The 23,392-nt window shown below is 40.2% G+C and overlaps 1 protein-coding gene across 1 annotated transcript in view; it reads left to right on the top strand.

Moving 5' to 3' along the window:
• Positions 1-23,392, top strand: part of adgrb1a (adhesion G protein-coupled receptor B1a) — a 143,948-nt gene that overhangs the window by 55,962 nt on the left and 64,594 nt on the right. Inside the window, exons 2-11 of the mRNA XM_035672108.1 lie at positions 12,199-12,357; positions 13,076-13,180; positions 15,021-15,188; positions 15,631-15,795; positions 16,823-16,987; positions 18,652-18,816; positions 18,966-19,067; positions 19,169-19,275; positions 19,833-20,027; positions 20,761-20,829. Of these exons, the coding sequence (XP_035528001.1) occupies positions 12,199-12,357; positions 13,076-13,180; positions 15,021-15,188; positions 15,631-15,795; positions 16,823-16,987; positions 18,652-18,816; positions 18,966-19,067; positions 19,169-19,275; positions 19,833-20,027; positions 20,761-20,829 (1,400 nt within the window). The remainder of the gene's footprint in view (positions 1-12,198; positions 12,358-13,075; positions 13,181-15,020; positions 15,189-15,630; positions 15,796-16,822; positions 16,988-18,651; positions 18,817-18,965; positions 19,068-19,168; positions 19,276-19,832; positions 20,028-20,760; positions 20,830-23,392) is intronic.

Raw genomic sequence — 23,392 nt, 5'->3', positions numbered from 1 at the left:
CAGTCTTAATAGCCATGTGGGGGGGGGCTTGAGGGGGTGGGAATCCACTCAAGTCCGTGGAGGAAATAGACACGGACACTCTGGCAGTTCCCATAGGAACACTTTAGCCTGATGCCCAGCACACTGGGAGTACTGGGAGGAAGATAACCTGTAAACAACATCCAGCTGAAGTCAAAGTACTTCTCAGCAGCTTTTTAACTACTCTGGAAATCAGCAGAGGCACAAAAAACCAGGCTGAATTCGGGGCACGGCTGGCAGAGACCTCCAGAATAATTGCACTGAGTTGTTGACAAGCAAACAAGGACGTGGAGTTGCGCGGCTGTACGCGCAATCTTCCTCCATGCACACAGGCTTTATCAGCAGTCGCCTCCAAAGCCAAAGATGGATGTGTGTTGAGGAGGACAAAAACCGGTGAAAAGCCTTACTTTTGTGAGCTGTCAGTCAGGCTGGAGAAAAAGTAAGAAAAGCATCTGATCCCAGCGGTGAAAGACCTTTTTGAGCCTTTTCTTATCGTTCCCTCTGAAATGGGGCATCCATCTTCGGAATTGAAATGTCTGGTTGGCTGACCCGCACCTGAAACCAAAGAGTGGACCACATGATATGTATTTATAGACAATGGGTTTGGGCAGAGAGTTTCAGAGATGGCGCTGTAGAAGGTGAGGGGTGTAATGGTTTACGATCCTCGACCTAGAGTATTATTTGGCAGGGATTGCAAGATTCACTGATTTCCATCAGTGCACTGGCATAAAAGTTCAAGATGCAATCGCCCTAATTAAGAAATTGTGCATTGGATAGAATTCATGATGAACTCCATATACAAGGCCCTATCCCTTAGTATTTGGAAATTTGACCAATCATTTTGTATTTAGAGTGATTCCTCCTCTCAACTGTTTCTCAAGCTCTCAAAAAAAATCAAACTGTCTGTACCATATTGAATTGCATAGCTTCATATGCTTTTGCATCGTATTCACTGACTCACATTGTGTTGAATTAAATTGTGTTGAAAATCGGTAAATCATATCGTATCACATTGGTACTTGCTTCATCTTTAATGTATCGGATTGTTGGCAATGTGAAATGTGTATGGCATCGGCCTCAATGATGGAGATGTACTTGTATAACTCTAACCAGCATGGGCATTGTTTGTGACCATTACAGTTTGTTTAATGTGACTCATTCAGGAGGAGTCTTACGCCTCCGTTACCATCAGTAGTATTGACATACGATATGGAGATACAGCCCCTTTCACACAATTCTGCAGCACCTTCTTATTGTTCTTCCACCCTGCAGTGGCAGTACTCATAGCTCTTGCCCAAGCAATGGGAGCTTACATTTAATTGAGTACCTTGCTAACAAAAATGCTGTAGCTTTTTAAGTACAGATAGAATAGCCTTCTTAAGCAGATCTTGGCAAATTGTGTCATCATCCTGTATGTGGATGCACCTAGAGTCTCAATATGGCTGTACAACTTCTAGATTATTTGGTCAAGCTTTACACAAAGTGTATAAAAACATAGGAATGTGTGTCACAACCTAATTTTATAACATAGAAAGCAGAATTCTACATTCTATCTAATACATGACAGGTTGATGAAGCCAACACTGCTGCGTATTCCAAGTCAGAGGCTTATTGACATTCAGTCAGCGTTCCTCCCTGATTCCAGCTAGTCACTGTGTTTTAATAATATCTGAATATGTCCAACCAGAGAAATGATTCCAGTATGGTGGGAGGATATTGTGTAAAACCTGCAGTGAAAGCTGCCTTATCCTGCCTGAAGGAACTGTTTAACCCGCCTAAAAGAATTTCAGCTTTCAATGGAGAGATTTAGTATCCCATGATGCTCTAAATGCTGTTTCACAAGCTTTTTTCAGCCTGACGAGAATAAAATGCAGGAAACAGGGTGATCTTTATACGTGTTGTCTGGAGCATTTCCACTTCCTGTCAGACAGTAGACGGCAAAGACATGTAACAAGGGATTTGGACCAAAGACACCGTATTTTATTGAAAGCTAATTTTGGTTTTGTGAATCTCTGGTTGTAATTCCCTAGCTCTGGCCTTTGCACTTATTGGAAATAATACCAATGTGCTCAACGAGTTAATTTCAACCAGTCAAACAGGGCAGAAGAAACCTGGCAAACATAATTAGTCAGACCATTACAAAGGTTTGAGGTTTGCCTGTGCAATGAAGGATCTTTAGCAACATTTCAGGTGTTCTCACGTGAGGTTGTACCTCTAAATAAAGTGCTTTAGTTAAACTGGATAAAGTGCTGGTATATTTACTCCCTGTCTTATTGTCTGCCTGCCTGCTTCTTGCTGCATCAAACTTCAATGTCACCTTCTTCCCACACCCCTGCAATTACTTTTGTAACTACAATCATGCCCGCCCACAGAAATGGTTGGGCCCCTGAAAAGGTCCAGTAATGATTTTTCCACCAAATTAGCTCCATTTCCACTAGTTTTAAATGGAAGCATTGAAATCGGGTGTGTCACCAACAGAGGGCAATTTGGTTCCTAAGGAACCTCCTGCTATTTTGTGGATTTTTTTTCAAGGTTTTAGGTCCCAAATCAATTTATTTTTGATCAAAATTCTCTGAACGGTGTAAAACACAGTGCTAAATTGGAAGTAATCTTACATCCGTAAAAGAAGACAATCTACACATTTAATTTTCACCCTCATACCACCCACCAGAGTGAGTTTTCATTATGAAACACAATTAAGACACAAGAAATAAAATGTTTGTTTTTGTTATTTTAACAAAGGTGAGTAAAATAAAATGTGTGTATCATTGCTTATATTTAGGATGAAAATCATGTTGATTTTACCTTTCTAAAAAAATTGTATCTTCAGCTATTTGCATATTGCAATTTCGATAACATTTTGATCAATTGTGCAGCCTTAGCTTTAATCTAGGAAATACTGGTATAAGTGTAACAAAAGTAACAGCATGACATCCTCTGTGAAGGTGAAACAGAAAATCAGGTGTAACAGAGGTCACATCCAGAGGCGGAATCGTGGCATTATATGTTAGTGACTGCTTGCTTAATGTCACCAATGACCTGGCAGCGGAGCTGACTGGGTGCTGGGTGCTCAGTGGCGGGTTCACACACAGGTTAAGCTTCCCGCTCTACAGGATGCGACTGATCGATGAGATGCAGTGGTGCTGAAGTGCCTTCTTTTATTTATTTATTTATCTATTTCTCTACAATACAGAGTAGAAACAGCATGAAGCACATTGGAGCTGTTAGAAACACTGTTCACATGCAATAAAAAGACAGCTGAGTGCTGTATTAACATATTCATAGGTGTAATCATTTAACATGTACATATATATAGAGAGAGAGAAATTGGTCACATTTCTCAGAGCAGAATACTGAATTCAACAGCATATTTACTGCAAGAAATAACACCTAGTGAATATTATCTCTCACTGCTGAAAATAAAAACAAATAAATCATAATTCTCTCTTTTATGAGGGCACTTACACGTGAACACTTTCATTGATGTGGAATTCTAACATTCTGCTCAGTTTGGCATGAGCCTACTGTTACTGTTTTTTCCTTCTTTTTCCATTTCCCCCTCTGCTTATCTCTCCTAACATCCCCCCCTTTCTGTTCCTGTCTCCCTTCATCTCCCTCTGTCCTCCCCCCCACTCTCTCCTTTCACCGCCTGTTATCTCCACCATGCAGTTGACTGCTTCTGTCCTCTGGGTGTCAGCACTAGCCTTATCCTTCATTCAGCCATTCAGCTCTGTGTGAACCAGATCACCCCGTTTCTGCCTGCGTTTCATGTTTTCATGATTATTTTCTTCTGTCCTCTTGTCTCTTGCCTTTATTACACTTTCCTCACCCCAACCCAACTCCACCCACACCCCTCCTTCCCTCCCCAGCTGCTGTGCTCATTGTCACAATAGTTGTCAACTCCAACATCATATTTCACCCGTGCGTTCCTGCCGTTGCTGCTCTTCCTTCACACGCGCACTTCTCAATCAATAAATCTGCAGTAACCCTACCTATAAGAGCTCCGTGTGCACGTGTGCGCTTGGGTGTGTGTGATTCCGTGGGGGGTGTGGTGAGGGGGTAAGTGGCAGCTATTGATCATTTCGAAACTGCAGAAACTAGAGCTGTAAGAGGAGATGCCCGTCCACTCATCCCACCGCTCCAAATAGGAGGCGAAGGTGACTTTCAGGAAGTTCATTATAGACACACACACAAAAGAAGAAAATGCACGATTCACATGCATGCACCCAGTGAACTGCAAAGCCTGCATGCAATGCACACACAGAGTAATTGAAGGAGAATGTGAGTGTTTTGGACAAAGCTGAAGGTCAAAGTAAAGTAGGGATTTTGGGAGGTGAATGAGGAAGGATGAGTTTAAGGATTATGGAGGTGACTTGGAGTCTGCAGCCGCTCCTGTAACCAGGGGTGTTCCAACCAAAGACCCCCTCTGAATTATTGAGAGCATAATAAAATGCCCTTGCAGAGGAAGAGACAACCCTGTGCTACTCTCCTCCCAGTTTCCTACCCCCCTCTCCGAGTCTGATTATTGGGTGGAAAAGAAAAAAAAAGTTCATAGTCTTGTCTTGTCTTATGTCTATTTTTTCTTCCCTGCAGAAGAATGAATCTTATCTGTAAATGGACCCACCCCCCTCTTTTTCTCTCGCCTTGCCAAAGCCTTCATTTGACAGAAGGAGCTTCTGTCCTTTGCTCTAAAATGCAGTTAATCTTCCTCTGTATTCATAAAGCATATTTGTTCACAATAAACCCAGAATGATTCAGGCATCTGCATCTGGCTCACGCTTGTCCCTGAAACAGCGGGATTTCAGAAAAAGATGTGTTTGGTTCATGTTGGAATGGTTACTCTGTGGTATCGGAATGGAAAAGCAAATGGGAGGCTAAGTGGGTAATATGATAGGTAATCACTATGTGCAACATTGGTTTGTTCAAGCTAATTTACCAAATTCTGGTATACTTAGCATATGTGCCTGTCAGAATTTTAAATAATTATGATTTCAACCATGAACTTACTCAGAGAGATCAAACAGTGGGCAGCAGAGTCCAAAACCAAAAGAGCTGTGTTTTATTAAACGTCCATGTTTGAAATTTACATAAGGTCAGGGGTCTGGAACACACAAACAAAAGACATAAATAATGGGCAATTGTCCAAAATGTAACAAAAATGTATAAATTCAGCAGCCCATCATATAATTTAAGGTTAAGGCTGCTTATTTGACATGCATACATAGTTTAATTAATGAAGAAGGTTCAATAATTTCCTAAACCAATGTGGATATAATCAAACTTTACTCAAAAAGAAGGAAAAAGTGCATTTGTTGGGGACTATTTTCAGCAGCAGATTATTCCACACTTGGTTCTGTAGTGAGTATTTGGGGCAAGGGGTATTTGGAGTCCAAATAAACTATGGTGTGTGTGTTCATGGGCATGCTCCTGCTTTTCATTGCCCTCTCCCTTTCCTCCCAAGGTCACAATTATCTCTTCCTTCTCCAGACCATCCAGATCATGGTTTTGGGTTTTAATCTAGTTAATTCCTGTTTTGTTTTGTAATACTCACCACTCTTCTTGTAGTCAGTAACTTCACTTCCTGTTTTTGACGGTTTTCCCGCCAGTTTTGATTGTCGGCCCCACACTGATTAACATGTGTCTAGTTATCCTCCCCTTCACTAGTGTGTTTAGTCTTTTGTTTCTTTCTTTTCTCTCCAGCAAGTTTTCACATGTTTGTTGGACTTTCTGCTTTGTTTTGTGGACTTCTTGCCTGACTCATTTGGCTTTGTTAGCCTGATGTACTGCCTTCCCGGTTTTGACTGTTGCCTGCCTTTTCCTGTAAGCCTTTGTGGTCACTTTAACTTTAAGCTACTGTACTGTATGAGTACAGTATGAGTCCTACAACTCTAAAAGTCTAGTTTCCACCCAGACAACAATATAGCAACACAAAATATCACTACACCTCCTCCTCCTTAGTGAGTAAGAGAAAGAGAGAAATGGAGAGTATTAGTAGAAAGAAATACTCAAGCAAACTTCATACACAAGTCTTAACTAGGCAAAAGGGTAGCGTCCCAGCTTCCACACAGATGGTAGATACTGTTGTGGATGTAGACTGATAAATGAAATAATAATAATAATGAAAACTGATATTTGTTTATGCCAGAGATTCACACACATTGACACCTGTGTTCTTTCCTGAGAATTAAAGGTCCAAATTGTCAATTGTCAAGTACAGACACGAGTGGTGTTCAGTTAGTTGCAATCTGCAACTTCACCACTAGATGCCACTAAGTCCTACACACTGGTCCTGTAAAAGTATTTAACATAAAAAATGCTGTTGCAGTGTACTTTATTTTCTTTTTTTTCAAATTTTCCTGGTGCCACATTATATTTTCAAAATCATCCGTATTGAGGTTGGCAAGTATGAAAGGAACATGTCTCTAAGTGCAACAGTGTGGCACAAAGGAGGAAGAAAGCAGGCTTTTATATGCACAAAATCTGTTAGCAATAAGACAAATATAGAATATCAGATTCATTCTATAACTAAAACTACAGACATTCAACAACACAGCACCGATATGAGCCCTCCAGTTAATCAGGTATAATCACATCTCTCACATTCATCATTGATCTATCTCGTCTCTTCATTAACTTTCCTTTTCACTGGAAACTTTAAAAAATGACCGTGCTTCAGGCATTAGTGATAAAGTTTGCACGTCACTGAATGACGGTGGCAACTCGTTGCCATGGTAATGACATTACGCTTATGGTGACTGGCTGGACTGGAGTGAATGCACACCAAGGCGCCTCTCTGCAGTCTGTGAAACGTGTGGCACCTACACACGGGTATGTGTGTATGGAAATATGTCTCTACATAACATAAGAAGTGAGTCATGTTCCAGCCTGCATTGTTTAGCCCTACAGTCCAGATCTAAAGCAACACTAAAGCCTTTATTATATCTCACCATATGAGAGAGCAGAACAGTCAGTCAACAATCAAACACCAATGATCTAGCTCTTCCTAGAGCCTTACTAGTACAAAAAAATGTCAAGTTTGCCTTCAATGTGACATTGGAGGAAAGCTATGAGATTATTAAAATCTGAATGGTTTATCCCACTGGGATCATGAATGTTCTCTATAAATTTTATGGCAATCTGTCTGTTGGACTCTCTTGGATCAAGGTTTCTGTTGTCTGAGGAATTTCTGCAGAAGAAGAGCAACGTGTCAATAAAACCAGACTCACCTGAACTAAACTAAATTGATCGAACTATTCACAAAACATGGCTGCTGTTAAGAGCTACATGCATTCTAAGATACACACCTAACACAATTTTTTTTTACTTTTATTAAAAGTCCAGTGTATAACATTTAGGGGATCTATTGTCCAGAAATGATAAATATCCATAGGTAATGTTTCATTAGAGGTATAATAATAACAGGTTTTACGTTACTATAAAAAAGAAATCTACAGAGGGAGCGGGTCTTCTTCTGCGGAGTCCACCATGTTTCTACAGTAGCCCAGAAGGGACTAACCAAACACTGGCTCTAGAAAAGGACCTTTTGTGTTTTTCATGAGTTTCATGGCCACTGTAGTTTCTCCGACACATTTTAAAATTTGAAACACTGGATTGCATTTAGCCCTTGGTAGGTGGTTTAGAAAATGTCCACAGACATAAGGGTCTGTCCTAGGTTTCTGCCTCTTAAAAGGCAGTTTTTCCTTGCCGCCGTCGCCAAGTGCTTGCTCATGGTGGTACTGTTGTTCTGAATAATGTTATAAGGAGTTCGGTCTAGACCTGCTCTATTTGAAAAGTGTCCTGAGATAACTTCTGTCATGAATTGGCGCTATACAAATAAAATTGAATTGAATTGAATATCTCAGAAAAGTCTTAAACCAGGCCAAAGACTGCTTTTTGTATTAATCTGCCTCTCAAACTCATTGAAATATTAGTTTCAAATATAGCTGTGTTTGACCTTTTCTTGTTTAGAATAACCTTGACTGGTTTAATGATAGTTGCAGTCAAGATTTCCCTTGAATAATCCACACATTACAAAATGCATTAATTAGAATTGTCAAAAACGATGGCTCAGTACAAAACAGTTATCCAAGTAATCATTGAAACATTTGATGTTTTTGGCTTACAACAGCATCTTAACAAATAACTAATTGATAACGTGCAACAACAAACAACATTTCCTCAAGTCAAACCATGCCACTGACTCATCTGACTAAATTTGGGTTAGGGGTCAAGAGCTAAAACAGGAATTATGTCCAAAGACCTTTCCCAAAGCAAAGTTTTAAAAACTCATTTGTGCTTACCTCAGTTCAGATTTGAAATAACGTTGCTTCAGGCTGCAGGGGTTATGCAATAGATTAATGGAGTTCTTATCATCACAAGTTGTGTAATATAAGCAACATGTGTAACAGGCTATGTGCAGCATGTGTAATGTGCAGTAAAGGTTGATTTGGTACATTTGACAGTATTTGGGTTCAACATAAATTTCCCTATGGAGTCAGTAAAGTATATAGTATCGTATTGACATAGGCCTGCATTATAATTACAACAGCAATTTCAGCAAGTCTGTCAGAGTTGAGAGAAAGTCTATCTTTATAATGTCATACTAAATGCTAAGTGCATGCTATGTATGGTTTTTCCATACGTTTGAATGACCAGGATAATTTATAGCTTATTAAATAGTTATACATTTTATTATTATACAAATGTATAACTTTTTAGCAGATAAAACAGGGCAAAAACTCTTCCCTGCCATTAATACTGTATAAACGTAAATCCCAGTAAAAAAGGAGAGTCATTATAAGTTTAACATTTTTGATATGAACAATTGGTCATATATTGGTTCATTATGCTAGATTTTAGGGGGTGCAGCAGCCCCCTCAGCACCCGTACTTCCAGTGGCCAGGCTTTATTGACCCTGTAGTGATAATTGCCTTGAACTCAAATGCTGCTGTAATTGTTTACAGCCTCTACCCCCACAACTGAACCTGATGTGCACACGTTGTTGGATCTCCATAACAACATGCTCAGAGAGATTACCTATTGACATGTCGGGTTATTGATAAGTCTCTGTAACTGATAGCAAGTTACGTTTGCACTGATAGTTGGAATTACCATTTTACTGGTCGGGCGAGTTGCTGTTTTGTTGGTGGCCGGTACCTGCACTTGACTGGTTAGGCGCTGATTGAGTGTGGTCACAGAAACATGAGCAAATCCAATTTCACAGCCATAAGTAAACTCTCGGGCCACACTCAGTCAGTCCACTGACAACAAACAGATATTGAGTGTGATCACTGGTGCCTGCTAATTTCATTTCTGAAGGAAACAGAAATCGTTCACAGATCTGGAATCTATCCCTTTCAATCCATGAAGTTTGACTCATCACGCCGACATGGTGAGATTACACACAGCGGAATTGTGAATGTGTGTGTGTGTGTATGACTGGTACAACTGAATCAAGTGCCCTCCACAGTGCCCTCCCTCATCCCCCCCCCCGAAAGGAAATTGACTTGCGAGTAATTAAAAACGTGTGTGTCTGGATGTTGGCCAACTTCATGTTCTATTCATGCAGATTAATACATATTTGTCGTTGCCTGTGGGGGCTGAAAGGCATCTGTCTGTTCCATTAAACATTCATGAGCGTGCAGGACAGAGAGAGAGAGAGAGAGACATTCTGCAGCTCTGTACCTCCTCATATCAGCACACATCTTAATGGAGTGCATTAAATCAGTATGGCCAAACTGGGAATTTAGCAATGACAATGGCATTCATCACACCTCTGTTTTAAAGGAAAAATCCCCCCCTCAAATCCCCTCTCAGCATTAGATACCATCGGCCATTGTTGCTCAGTGCAGGAGTTGTGCTGCAGGTTACATTTTGGTGTACTCAGTTTACCTCAGCTTGTCTCATCTGCATTTATCAGTGCTTTCATGTGGCTTTTAGACACACAGATCCTCTATGTGAGTATGATATTTACAGTGAAGAGAGTTTACCAACTAGTTTCTGGACACCAGGGCATGATGGATGGCAGCTGTGCCTCTTATCTGTGCTGCACTGTGGTCACTATGGTAGAGGAATTTGTATCTGCACATCCTCTGCTATACATTGCTCCCTGTATGACAGATGAATGCTGTGCTGTGAGTGCTTAAAAAAATCAAGCGCACACCCAGGTATAGGTGCTAGCTTACTGTTTTACTTCAAGAACAGGCAATCCATTAACCACAAAAGTTTGGCGGTCAATAAAATAAACAAAATACATATTTCATTTTTTAAAAAGCTGTCTGAATAAACATTGTAACTAATGTAGTCTATGTAAGTCGGATTGGAAGTCAATTGTGAAACTAGAACAGGAGGTTAGTGGAAAATCTATCTGTGTCTGTGATGAAAAATGAGAAATCTATTGAGAAGAAATGGGCCATAATGGCTCTTGAAACTCTATCGCATTTTTGAAGTGGGGAAAAAAAAGAATTGTACTGAAATCTGGCTCATTAGCATGCACTTTGGACACTGCCCCTAGTCACAGTGTCACTGGCTTCAGTATCTGATCATATAAAATATCACATGTGGAACATCAGTCGAGCTTTATCCTGCACTGCTCAACTGTGAAAACTCACTGAATGTGTAAATATCAAAACTTTTTACATTCTGGTACATGTTTTTTTATCTGTTCTGAATGATGTATTCATATTGATTTATACCCACAGTATACACAAGTGCACATTTAGATATTGGACATGGAAATAAAAACACTGCTTGTACCGCAGATGAAAGCGAAATGCTGTCCTGGCTCTATAATGGGGAAACAAGCTCCCCATTGACATCAGGACAGCTGGAACTCTACACATCATCTGTCTCAGACTGAAAACTCATCAGTTCACACTGCCCATAAAATAAATAAATAATAAACAAATCCTCTTTCTCTATCTCTTACTGTTTCTAAAAGTAGCAGTTCAAGATATTTGATGAAGTTGGATGTACTAATTTTGAGGTTGTATTCACATGGTTGAATGCATGTACTGTAAGTTACTTTGGATAAAAGCTAAATAAAAAAAGCTGTCTCATTTAGATGTAGAGAATAGAATAGAATAGAATATACTTTATTATGATCAACATAAGTACCATTCTACTGTTTTTCCCACCTAACCCAGCTAATATATGTGGACCCACATGGGTTATGCTGAGCTACATTGGAACGTCCACCTTCCGTTCCCTATGGGCTCCCTATGTGGGTCCTAGTTGGGTCACTAATGGGAAACAAGAGCATGGGCTCAGAGACTGCAATACAAATGGGCCCATTTGGGTTGATGAATGCCCAGTTGAGCCTCAGCTAACATCCAGAGTAATCCTACATAAAGCCCACGTGGGGAATTGACATGGAGCATTATGGAACCTACAAACAATCCCATATAGGGCCCATTTTTCCACTCATCTAATACCCACATGTTGGCTGGGAAGTAGCTTTAAGGTTGGAAAGAACTATATTCTGTCTCAGAGTATATTTGTATTGTTTTGTTCCAACTCACTAAGCAAAATATTCAAACCCAAGTCTCCATGTTTTTTCTTTGAGTTTTTTGTGTTTTATTTGAACGCTGTTTGGCTGCAGACTATGCATTTGTAATGACTGGCCCACTGAGGCTCGGACAGGTTTATGGTGTATGGCTTTAAGTTCCTGGTGCATTCTGTTGTTTTTCTTTTTGTCATTCATGTAGAGACGATTCGCAGCCTCGTAATCACACATTTCCAGGCCTCCTTAACCCTGTGATGTGTTACAGAGTGTAGCATTTCTTCATATAAAAGTATCCCTGCAGAGCTATGACACATCAGTTGGCACCATTTTATTCAGTTACCGCCTTTATGTTGAACTGTACCGAACCAGTGTACAAAGTGTAAAGAAGGTTTTAGTTGAAGCTATAAAATATGTTTCTTCACACCGGCTACACTCTTTGGCAGCTCGCCAAAACTGAAGCTTTACGTGCTACTCTGTGGGATAAAACTCCATCAGATGAACTCAAAAACACATGGTAGTACATAAGAAAAATAATGCTATTGCTGGAGAATAAACTTAAATTTAGGCGATCTGAGCCTTTACATTTTAAACGTTGATTTCTGGTGGCCACTTTAAAAACTGTTGCTCCATAACTCACACTGATTATAATGCACTGCTGTTTGTATGTGTGTCTCTAGGTGGCTGGAGTGTGTGGGGTAAGTGGGCGCAGTGCAGCAGCGAGTGTGGAGGCGGGATCCAAACCCGGACTCGGACCTGCCAATCACCTCCGGAGGAGTCGTACCTGTGTGAGGGGGTGGTGGAAGAGGGCCGGCCCTGCAACTCACAGCCCTGCATGGGTGAGCTCCTGATCTATGTGTGTGCTTGTGCTCATTCTTCAACACAGTCATGTCTGTCAGCAAGTGCCCCTTTTACGCTTTGGGGTTAAATATGAGTGTTTGGTGCGTGCAAAGTGTGTGTTTATGGCTATTTTTCTATCTTTCCTTTCTTACATCTTGTTCATCTGCTTGTGTGTCCATCCTCTATAAGTCAGTGTTTTGACTTAAGGAGTGCATGTTGGAAAGGGGACTTTGATCGATGAAAAATAAGACTGACATGGTCAACAGTTTTCAAGACCATGCATGCACAGTATGTCAAAATCATTACACTAACAAATGGCTAAAAGGACACAGAAAATCAACAGCTGAGCACTATTATGTAGAAGCTATTAACCAAGAAGCTTTCTGAATTGTTTCACTGCTTAAAGCTTTCCTCATTTGTACAGAGCAGTACGTGTCATTACTGTAGATATATCAGTGTGTTTTTGTCCAGTTAGTCATGCCACCAGAGGCATTTTAAGATATACATTATTAAACAACAGCTGAAAATGAGCACTGCACACATTTACAGCACATTAAATACCGACAGCACAACAAAAGTCCCAAGTTTGGCTGATGCTGTTCTGGGTGACCAATCACGTCACGGTTGTGTCCCAAATATGAGCCATTAATGACGGACCTCTGGTTGCTAACCCCCGCCCCCTCCTCCCCCTCCGGCCTTGCCTCACCCCCCCTTTAGGCAAAGGTCGCCATCTCTCTCGCAGCCAATCGCTTCGCTCGGTGGACAGCCGCAAGCGTGATGACGTAGAAAAGGCCCGCAGTGGACAGCAGAGCCCTCAGACAGGTAAGACAACGGGACGCAGAGGGATCCCATGCATCAGTCACTGTGGCAGCTTGGGTGACCACCACACTTGTACAATACATTCATATTGACGACCACAAAGTAGACAGTTTGTACTCATTTACAATGCACACATCTATCAAAATCTCCCAAAGTAGTGCCTTATCCGCAACGGACTAATTCCAACATGGACCCTGACTGAACATAGTGAAATTGTATTTTATGTGAGGCCATAACAGGACACTGTGCCCTGTCTGTAAAACACTATATCAAATGGAGTCCTCCCTCTCTGTTAAAGTTATACTCCACCCAAAATCGGGAGTAGCAAGCACTCAATCCGAATAGGCTGAAAGAAATAGTTCAGCAAATTGGGTTATATGCTTATTTGCTATTTTATCTTTCCAAGAGTTAGTTACCAGTCTCCTGTCTGTGCTGTATGTATGGAGCTAGCAGGATGTAAGTGGGGTCTTAAAAAGTCTAAAATCCAATAATGTGAATTTTAGGCCTTAAAACATCTTAGAATGTGTTAAATATGATTTTGACACGTGTTAAAAATGTATTGGGTTAATTGCCATTTGCAATGAATATCAGCATCAAAACAGAACTTACATGGACAGACTTTCCTTCATATCCTTCATACTTTCCCAGTATGGACATACAATAGGTCTTAAAATGCATCCATAATAGCATTAAAAAGGTCTTAAAAAGTCTGTATGCATTTAGCCTTGCTTAGCATAATGACTAGAAACAGCTGGTTCTGTCCAAGGTACAAAAGTATACTTCTACACCTCTGAAGCTTAGTGAGAGATGGGTATATTATCTAACTCCTGGAAAGAAAGTAAGTTTGTGTATTCCCCAATTTCTTCATACGGTGGCTGTAAAAAGTTTGTGGTTAGCTTCTTCACAGCAGCAACAGGCTGTGATCAGCTTGGATTCATGTCAGTATTCGGCCGTAGTAACCCAATACAGCAAATGGATGGACAGAGGAGAAGTGGACCATGTTGCAGTGGCATCTATGGACACTTTTGGGGATTTTGTTTTAACTGAGGTGAATTTAAGCTGACTACAACCATGCTCTTTGGAGAGAAGTAAAGTACAAACCTTTCAAGCCTATAGGGGGTGCAGGCTTGATACAAAAAGTTACATTTTGTGTGAAGTATCACTTTAATTTGCTGATCGATTCCCCACATCCTGTTTAGTTATCTCCTCCCTGCTTCCCCAGCTGTGACTGCCCAATTTTCCCTTATTGGTCACCTGACCCATCAAATCAGCAGTCATGGCCATTGAAAACGATGACTGACATATCCTAAGCCAGTGGCATTTACTTCCCCTGGAAGTCAATGCAAAGGATATGACATCAGAGCCCCACAGATGAAGAAGGACAATCAGAACAGAAGCTGGGGTCCATTTCAGGGGCCACCTCCTTCGAAGAACGCAGTGTACAAAGTTGAACAGACCATTAGATCGGATCTGCATCTCTTCCAAATTAGATGGTCTACAGAAGATTTAGGCCTTTTTTTAAGTTCCAGTCTTTTAAAGTGACATCCACACAATGCTTTGGAATACTGAGGACGATCAAAGACAACTAGTTATGTCTGCAAAAGAAGGCCACATTTGGAGGAACCTTTAGAATGGGAGAGCCTCATCCACTAGTTTGGAAATATTTGGCCTTTGAAGGAGGCGGAGCCTTAAATGTGCCACAGCTAGAATCTACCCTTTATCACACCACAACCCTTCCTCTTTTGCCCACAGAGGCTGCATCCTGCATGATAATTAGTTATGGCCCTTTCCTTTCCTTTTTCTCCCTCTATCCTCCTATCCTTTACCCACCCTACCTCCTCAGTAGACTCAGCTTCAGGTGAGGAGTGGTCAGCGTGGAGTGTGTGTTCTGCCACATGTGGGGAGGGCTGGCAGAGTCGCACTCGTTTCTGTGTGTCCTCCTCCTACAGCACCCAGTGTAGTGGGCCACTGCGAGAGCAGAGACCTTGCAACAACTCTGCTGTTTGTCCAGGTAAGCGCCCCCACACCCCCCATCCTCCGTTCTACTGCCACCTTCCTGCGCTCGCCCAGCCCTCTCCTGGACCCTGCATCACGCATACAAACCCACCTGAATCCTCTCCTCAGGCACTTAGCAAATCCATGGCCCCTGGGATGATTTTTACCTTCACCTTACAGAAAGCGCTTTGCCTGCTGTTTTTAGAATGTTTCTTGCTATAATAACAGAGTTTGAGGCTCACCTACATGCAGACAGGCAGGGAGACTCCTCAACATAGAAAGCAATATGATAAGAGGACAATGGGTCATCATATATGATCCCAGTAAAGCCAAACAGCAAAGAAACTCATAATAGTCAGCACAGTTCAGTGTCAGTGAAGCTCTCTTGTATTGTTGTAGTGTTAAGGGGATCCATGTTTGTCTGTCTATAAATCATACCCTAGCTGCTCTGATTGCAGTGCACGGTGCTTGGGACGAGTGGTCACCGTGGAGTTTGTGTTCATCGACCTGTGGCCGAGGTTACAGGTCCCGAACACGAACCTGCACCCCCCCTCAGTTTGGGGGAGATCCATGTGATGGCCCAGAGAAACAGACCAAATTCTGCAACATAGCTGTCTGTCCAGGTAAGGAACTCTAATAACCATAAAAAGAATAACAAACGAAAGTTACGCCTACACAAAACAATCTAATGTTGCCAAACGCTTCCACAAGACAATGCACAAAACAATCGTTCGATGCATATAGAAAGTAATGCCGAAAGGAGTCAGTATGCTTCAAACAAAGCTTGTTAGATTTTCACGCAGCAGTTAGCCAAATGTGGGGAGGTGAGAAAGTAGGAAGGATTCATCTCTCTCAAGCTCTTTTTTTATTCTTTTAGCCAAAAATATACTTAATGCATCCACATGACCACAAGGGTGCACATGACTTTAATGTCCCTGTGTCCTCGAAGGCCTGACTCTTCACTCCAGCCTAAAATTTAGGACTGTGGGCGACTATATGCACAGGGCTGATAAACATGTTTGAACACATCCATGAATTGCAGACATCAAATGTACAAACAGAACCGTGACTGTATCCATTCCTTCACACAACTACCTCTGCCTTTTTCTTATGTGTAAACACCAGGAATGCCTTTGAGAAGATGTGACATCTCCTACACATGCAATGGCAGCCTTTTTGCTTTATCTTTGAGTATGACCACTTGAAACAGCTATAAACCCTTTTGCCTTTGACTTTGAAAGTAGTGGAGTAGTTTGTTTTTAAGTTTCATGAACCCTTAAAGCTGGACCAAAATACTACAACATTTCATAAACAAAACACTACAGTTACACAGATCCAACTGGGAAGTCATCGTTGGAAACTGTTAGGAAAAGGACTGGGTTAAGCTGTCCATTGCCGTCTACATGTATGACCTTCAGCCAATCATCAACGAACCATATAACATAGTCAGTACAATACAAGAAGATTTGATGTTGATCTGATTTCCAAGTTGAAATTTTCAAGATTTTCAAGTTTTCAGCATCGAGCATGCTGTCGAGGTGGATACTGCAGTCATGAAATGCAGCTCTTTATTTAAACTAACACATTTTTCTTGTACTGTCTTGTCTGTCTGCCTGTTTAACTGCTGCTGGTGACCCCGGCCACCCTCAGTGGATGGAGTGTGGAATGAGTGGTCCAGCTGGAGCTCCTGCTCCGCCACCTGCTCTAATGGGACCATGCAGAGAACCAGGGAGTGTAACGGCCCCTCTTACGGAGGCTCAGAGTGCAGAGGAGAGTGGCTGGAGACTGTCGACTGCTTCCTCGGGGATTGCCCAGGTGTGAACGAGACAGGGCCACAGCCAGATCAAAATGTTTTCTGTGGTTCAGAAATCTATCTCTTGCTCTCTTATGAGAAATTTACCACACGGCCAAGAGCTACCCCATATAAAATGGCTATTTAATTATATGTAAATTAACATAAACCCTTTAAATTTCATTGTAACTTACTGGACAATGAAACTAGACATATTACTCCCCTGACTCTTAAAAAAGTTATGTACAGTATAGCAAAGCTTATTACCTACTAAAAGGTAGAGATCCATAGTGAAGTATACAAACCCAAACAAAAACAGCAAGGATTAAAAACTGTTCCAACAATCAATTAGTAATCCTTCTGCCCAGACTAAAACAAAACACAAATCATGCAAGGCCAAATAGATGACTTGACAAACAATCAATGTGAAATTGGGGAATTTTCAAATCTATTCAAAGCCCTATAGTCTGTGGTGCTGATTGTCTCTGTGTAACACTACCCAATGACAAACTTCACTAACCCAACTATAGTTTAACACAAACTGATACATTTAGGCAAAAACAATAACCACACAAACAAGTAATATTCAATACTTTTTTGGTACAGTCCCATGTGCCCATAGCAGAGTGCAAAATACTGTTGAGCAGAGGTCATTGTTTTTCAAGTCACAAAATAACAAAGTCTCAAGTCCCAAGTTCTGTCTTAACTCTTAACAAGTTCCAAGTCCTAAGTCCTAAACTTTGAGTTTCACGTTCTTAACAAGTCATGATGTGCTCTTCACCAAATGTGATAGAGTTTTAACAAGAGAGTGAAGAGGCCATTTTATGCTCTTTTTCAAGTTCACACTACTAGAATAGGTTTACATGCTGTTTAAAATATACAATGATGATACAATAATGTACATTGCAGCATTTAATTTAAAAGCCTGTTTTGCATACTGCAATTTATTTTTTGTTGACCACTGAGTAGTTCTTGTACATACATTTTTTCTCAACACATAACCTTAGTTCTTCAGGGTTCTTTATTAGTTCAAACAAAGTGGATCACAGGAATTAAGTGGCTGGAAATGAATAGTGTTAATGTTAGTTGATTAAGGAAATGAAGGGAAATTAATTTATCTGTGCCACACTTTTTAAGTAACATGCTTTTTAGTCTTTGGTCTTTGGGGGAGGTATCAAGTATTTTCATGTCAAAAAGCTCAAGTTCAAGTGAAGTCACAAGTCACTGGCGTTAAAGTCCAAGTCGATTTTAAAGTAATCAAATTTGAGACTGGTATGCCTCAAGTCCAAGTATAGAAATCAGACACTGAATGTTTTCTTTTATTACAAATCAAATATACTGGACATTACTAGTATTTTACTTGCTTGTAGTGTTTCATAGTGGTTTAAATTAATGAATGTGTTTGCCTGCCTTCCAGACTGCCACCAGTTTTCATTAATTTCAGAATGCTATGAATTATCAATGAATTGCATTAAGCAAGTTTCAAGTCTCTGCTAGTTCTTTTTAATGCTCAAGGGAAATAAATACAAACCAGTGGCAATTTTAAAAATCCAAAACAGTACAATTTGTTTTAAAAATGACCTGCAGTAATGTAATGCGTGTGTGTGTGTGTGTGTGTGTGTGTGTGTGTTTCATTGGGCCTGATCAAGTCCTGTCTAACACTCTCCTGTCATATGCATTCTGTCAGTGGATGGCAAGTGGCAGCCGTGGTCTTTGTGGTCAGGCTGTTCTAAAACCTGTGGAGGGGGGAGCCAGCAGAGAAACAGGATTTGTTATGGGCCCTTTTTTGGAGGGGAGAATTGCCCCGGAGAGCGAGAAGAGGTCCGGCGCTGTAATGAGAAGAAATGTCCAGGTCAGTGGATGGAAACGCAGGTCGCTTTGTGTGCAGTGTTCCATCAGGGATGGAAACCTGAGCTACTAAGAAAGGCTTTTGACCCCTGCTGTGACCAATTTTACATGATATAGCTCTATGAAGCTCATTCACTCTCCTTTTGTTGGCAGAACCTCATGAAATATGTGATGAGGACAACGTATCCAACGTTGTATGGAAGATGACTCCAGCCGGAGATACAGCAGCAGTGCGCTGTCCTCCCAATGCCATAGGTGAGCTCCCACTTTCAATCAGTAACACTCCAGTGTCTCCTGGAGTTTTACGAGTTGGATTAGAAATATACTTTGGCCTTGTTTTCTGTATTCCCACACAGGACTTATCCTCCGCCGCTGCAGCTTGGACGAAGAGGGCATTGCCTACTGGGAGAATCCCACCTATATGAAATGTATTTCCAATGACTATCGCAGTATACAAACTTTGGTGAGCATTGAGAAGTTTTTCTTTTACACTCCCATCAGCCCTAGAGCCCAATACCCATAAACAAACACTGATTGTGACTTGTTACAGACACAGTTGTAAAATATCAAAAGATTTAAATATTATTCTTCAGGATATTGTGTCACAGCCTGCTAGCACTGTTACATTGCCATGTTCTTCCCAAACCGATGCAACATACACTGTAAAACCAGGTAAGTTAATTTAACTGAAAAAATTGTAAAAACTGATCAAAATTACTTGTTATTAAAAAATAACGTTCTTCATCAAGTAGCTTTGACTTCTTTTTGTAATTTTTATTTGTACAGTAAAACAAAATGCCTAGTAAAAAGTACTTCAAATTACTAATAAAAGTGGCTCAATCAAGACTTTTTTTAACCTAAAAAACTGAGTTTGTCTTACTTACTTTCAACAATTTTTTGAGTTTAATGAACTTATCTGGTTTTACAGTGTAAAGCACAAAAACAGATTTTGCCCTTAGCTCTTATGCCCTAGCTGTGTTGCCCTAACAGGCATGATGTGTTGATCATTATCTCTGTCAGACGCGGGAACATTTGTCCAAAGCACAGCGTGGTCTTGTGGGAGATGGAGTTTCAGAGGTGATGACCAAGCTGAGGGTGACGTCCAGCGACGGGACCAGCTACAGCGGCGATCTGCTGGCCATCGTGGACGTGCTGAAGAACATGACGGAGATCTTCAGGAGGGCATACTACAGTCCCAGCAGCGCAGACATGAGGGTGAATTTATACACAGGTTTACAAGTTGTGTACAAGTGTTTGTAATTTGTTTGAGGGCGTTTTCTACCCTAACAACATTATGGTTAATGTGAAAACACTCATATGTGATATTTTATAGGAAGAATTGGCTAAATTTAGAGGAATTAACACTTAAAGGCACAACATATTGAAATTTCAGGTACTGGTCTCACATGATAGTGGACCAAAAACATATTAAAGTTTAATGTTATAATAAGTTTGATGTCATTATATATATTTTTTTATCATTAAAGGTACCACTATGGAGTTTTAGAGAGCTAGTATCTCTATGGAACAATGTTTTTGTGGGTCTTTCTTTTATTTGTCATACACTTGAATCCTATATTTGATTATGCCCTCCCTGAATCAATTGTAAACACCCCTGTCCTACAGTCATTTCCATAAACAGCTGCTCACTGTAGTTTTTGGGATACATCACTCAAACAGGTGGATATGCTGCATTTGTTGGGGACTATTTTCAGCTGTGGATTAACATTTGGCATTAGTGAGTATTTGGAGCAGCAGGATGGTGTAGGAACATCCAGTGTAACAATGTGGCTCATGATGTGTTTTTCATAGTTTCTGAATATTATCAGTAGGATACATTCATTATTGGTTTAGGTCTTCTAATTTGTTTATGGGAATACATGTACAGACTGTTACCAGCTTTATCCTTAAGGCCTGACATGTAACACATTTTCTCTTTGTTTTCCAGAACTTTGTGCAGTCAGTCAGCAATCTGTTGATGGAAGAGAACAGGGAGAGATGGGAGGAAGCACAACTGGTTAGTATCACCCTCTCTTTCTAAAACAGTCACCTCATCTGTAATTACATATCTTCAAAACTTACAGCAATAATAACAACCCCGATGCTGTACAATTGATGAGTTAGACACTGTGACAAAGCCACAGGTGGACAAACCCACCTGTGTCTTTTCAGACTGGCAGAGGTAGAAGGAAAGAGGAGAGAGAACTGCTGAAGCACAGAAATAGCCATAGCTAATGAGTAACCGAGTCAATGCAAACACCCACTCATCCATCTGCTGCACTCATCCACTCGTGCATTGCTATCTTTGCTTCCGTCCAGCCGTCCGTCCTTTTCTCAAGAGTGTCGCCACAGAGACATCAGAACAACGCCAAATAAACCAACCTGCTCCCCTCAAACTGGGGGCGGTGTCTTAAAATGCAAATAACACACAAGAAAGAAGAAGTTTGTTTGTTTGTTCCTCTATGAAAAGACACAGTTATTACTTCTATTATTATTACCTTCAGCTGTGGCATGCCAGGAGCTCTTTATTTTCTCATTTATCCATGACCATGATCAGTGTGATTTGATAAAAAACACAAACTTTAAATCAGTGTGGACCATTTTTCAGTGTGACTGTAATATTGTATATTTTTGAACATGCACGCTTCTGAGCAGCCAGAGGTGTCCCTTTTATTTCTCCATGGTAAAATCAATACTAACTTTCAGTGGCTTGAAAGTTGGGTTAGGGAATTTAACACAGTGGACACCATGTCTGTTTTGAATGTTGAATTCGAAAAAAGAGAGGTATTTTATCAAAAAAACAAACTTTCACTCTTTAGATATTTATCAGGGCCAAAGATAGATTACCAGCCAGTTAAATGTGCCCCTGGGGACCCTGGGGGACTCTAGGTTAACCATGTGGTAATTACAGTAGTTTGTGGTAAATTGATTAAACTCAGATTTGTATGTTAATTATGTATGCAGCACTAAAGTGGTTATTTAATCTTAAAACCCTCGTTTAAAACATATTTTAAAGGCCTTTATTCTTTTCTCAGTTTACAGTTTATTGTGCTTACATGGTTCATTTTACTAAATATAATTGTGCTAATACATATACAGTATACAGAGAGTGAAAGAAAGGGGGATTAAGGTGGGAAATCTGGCCCTCATCAGGACAAATCTTTAGTAAAGCAGAATCTGAAGACTTATAATGACAGCGCAAACAGACAATGCTGTCAGACTTTTTTATTTTGTGATGATAATAATTTAACATGGCATAAATAAGAAGGAAATGTAACCCATTCAAAACCCAGTTATGTTCCAAACACACAGACACTATATGTTTGGATGGATTTCTACTGTTTCTACAGATTATAAAATGGGGTTTAAAATACACACTGATCATTACGGAGAAGATCAGCAACAGTCTGGGGACATTGATGGCTAACAGTCCAAGCTTATGCATCTTGACGAACAAAAGACATCAAAGGTGTGAGTGCCAAACATTCAAAGTGGCTAACAGTCTTAGTGGAGAATGGCTTAATATCCTGGCAGAAACAGCTTCCTATGAGTGCCTCATTTTTAAAATAAACAATAAACTGGACGCTCACACATTCCAGGGAATCCAACACAGTTTAGTGTCTAGTTTGACATATCTTCAATTACATATGGTAAGATGTATCTAAAGAGTACTCCAAATAAGCCTTACATATATATGTTACATATGTAACTAACTGCATTTTTAATGGATGAATCTCAGAGATTGTACATTATGTAATAGCTAGATAACAGTCTGCAGAGAGTTGAGAATGAGTTGATTTCTGTTTTTATTAGTCTTGTCCAGATCGGAGTAAACATGGCATTTTTAGTATTTAATATTGTAACATTTTATTTGGACAGTGCGCCTATAGATAGTGTTGAGAGTTTTATAACCTTTAAACTTTTTTGCTTTGTCTGTAGATGTTTAAAAGATTGTAGTTTGTGGCAATTCATGAAAATACCCCAACCAAGATATTTTTGTGCCTAAACCTAACCAAACCTTAACCACAATGGTGTAAAGTAGTTGTAGAATCTCAACCTAAAGCTGTTGAAATATTATACATAATGAACTATCTGTTGGTGGATTAGGCAAATAAAGTGTTATTCCTAATACTTTGGCGTGGTGAAAAACACATGTTACACACTTTATTTTTTCAGAGAAAATTACAGTATTTTCTCAGAAAAAAAGCAGAACTGCTCTGTAAAATGAACACTACAGACCGGGACCAGAATAAGTTGAATAGAGTGACTCTACTTACCTCTACTGAAAGTATATTTACCCTAAAGCAAGCCTTTCTGAATATTTTGTTGCCTTAACTGAACCTAAGCTTGAATTAGTTTTACTTGCTTCAACCTGCTTGTAAATGCAGCTCATAAATCCGAGGTCCTCGCTGTTATTCAATAAATCTGTCATGGTGGAGGACTAGTCTTCACATTATTAATGTCCACAAGACTCATTATGTGTTGCTCATTCCTGAATTTTAGAGATTTTAAAGAAGTTTAAAGAAGAACTTAGAGTTAGTTAAAGCTGCAGTAGGTAGGAACCTGATTGTTTCACAGAT

Source organism: Morone saxatilis, unplaced genomic scaffold (genome assembly GCF_004916995.1).
Source record: "Morone saxatilis isolate NCDOM2014 unplaced genomic scaffold, NCSU_SB_2.0 Contig24, whole genome shotgun sequence".
In the NCBI taxonomy this organism is placed as follows: domain Eukaryota; kingdom Metazoa; phylum Chordata; class Actinopteri; family Moronidae; genus Morone; species Morone saxatilis.
This window is presented reverse-complemented; position numbering and strand designations above follow the sequence as displayed.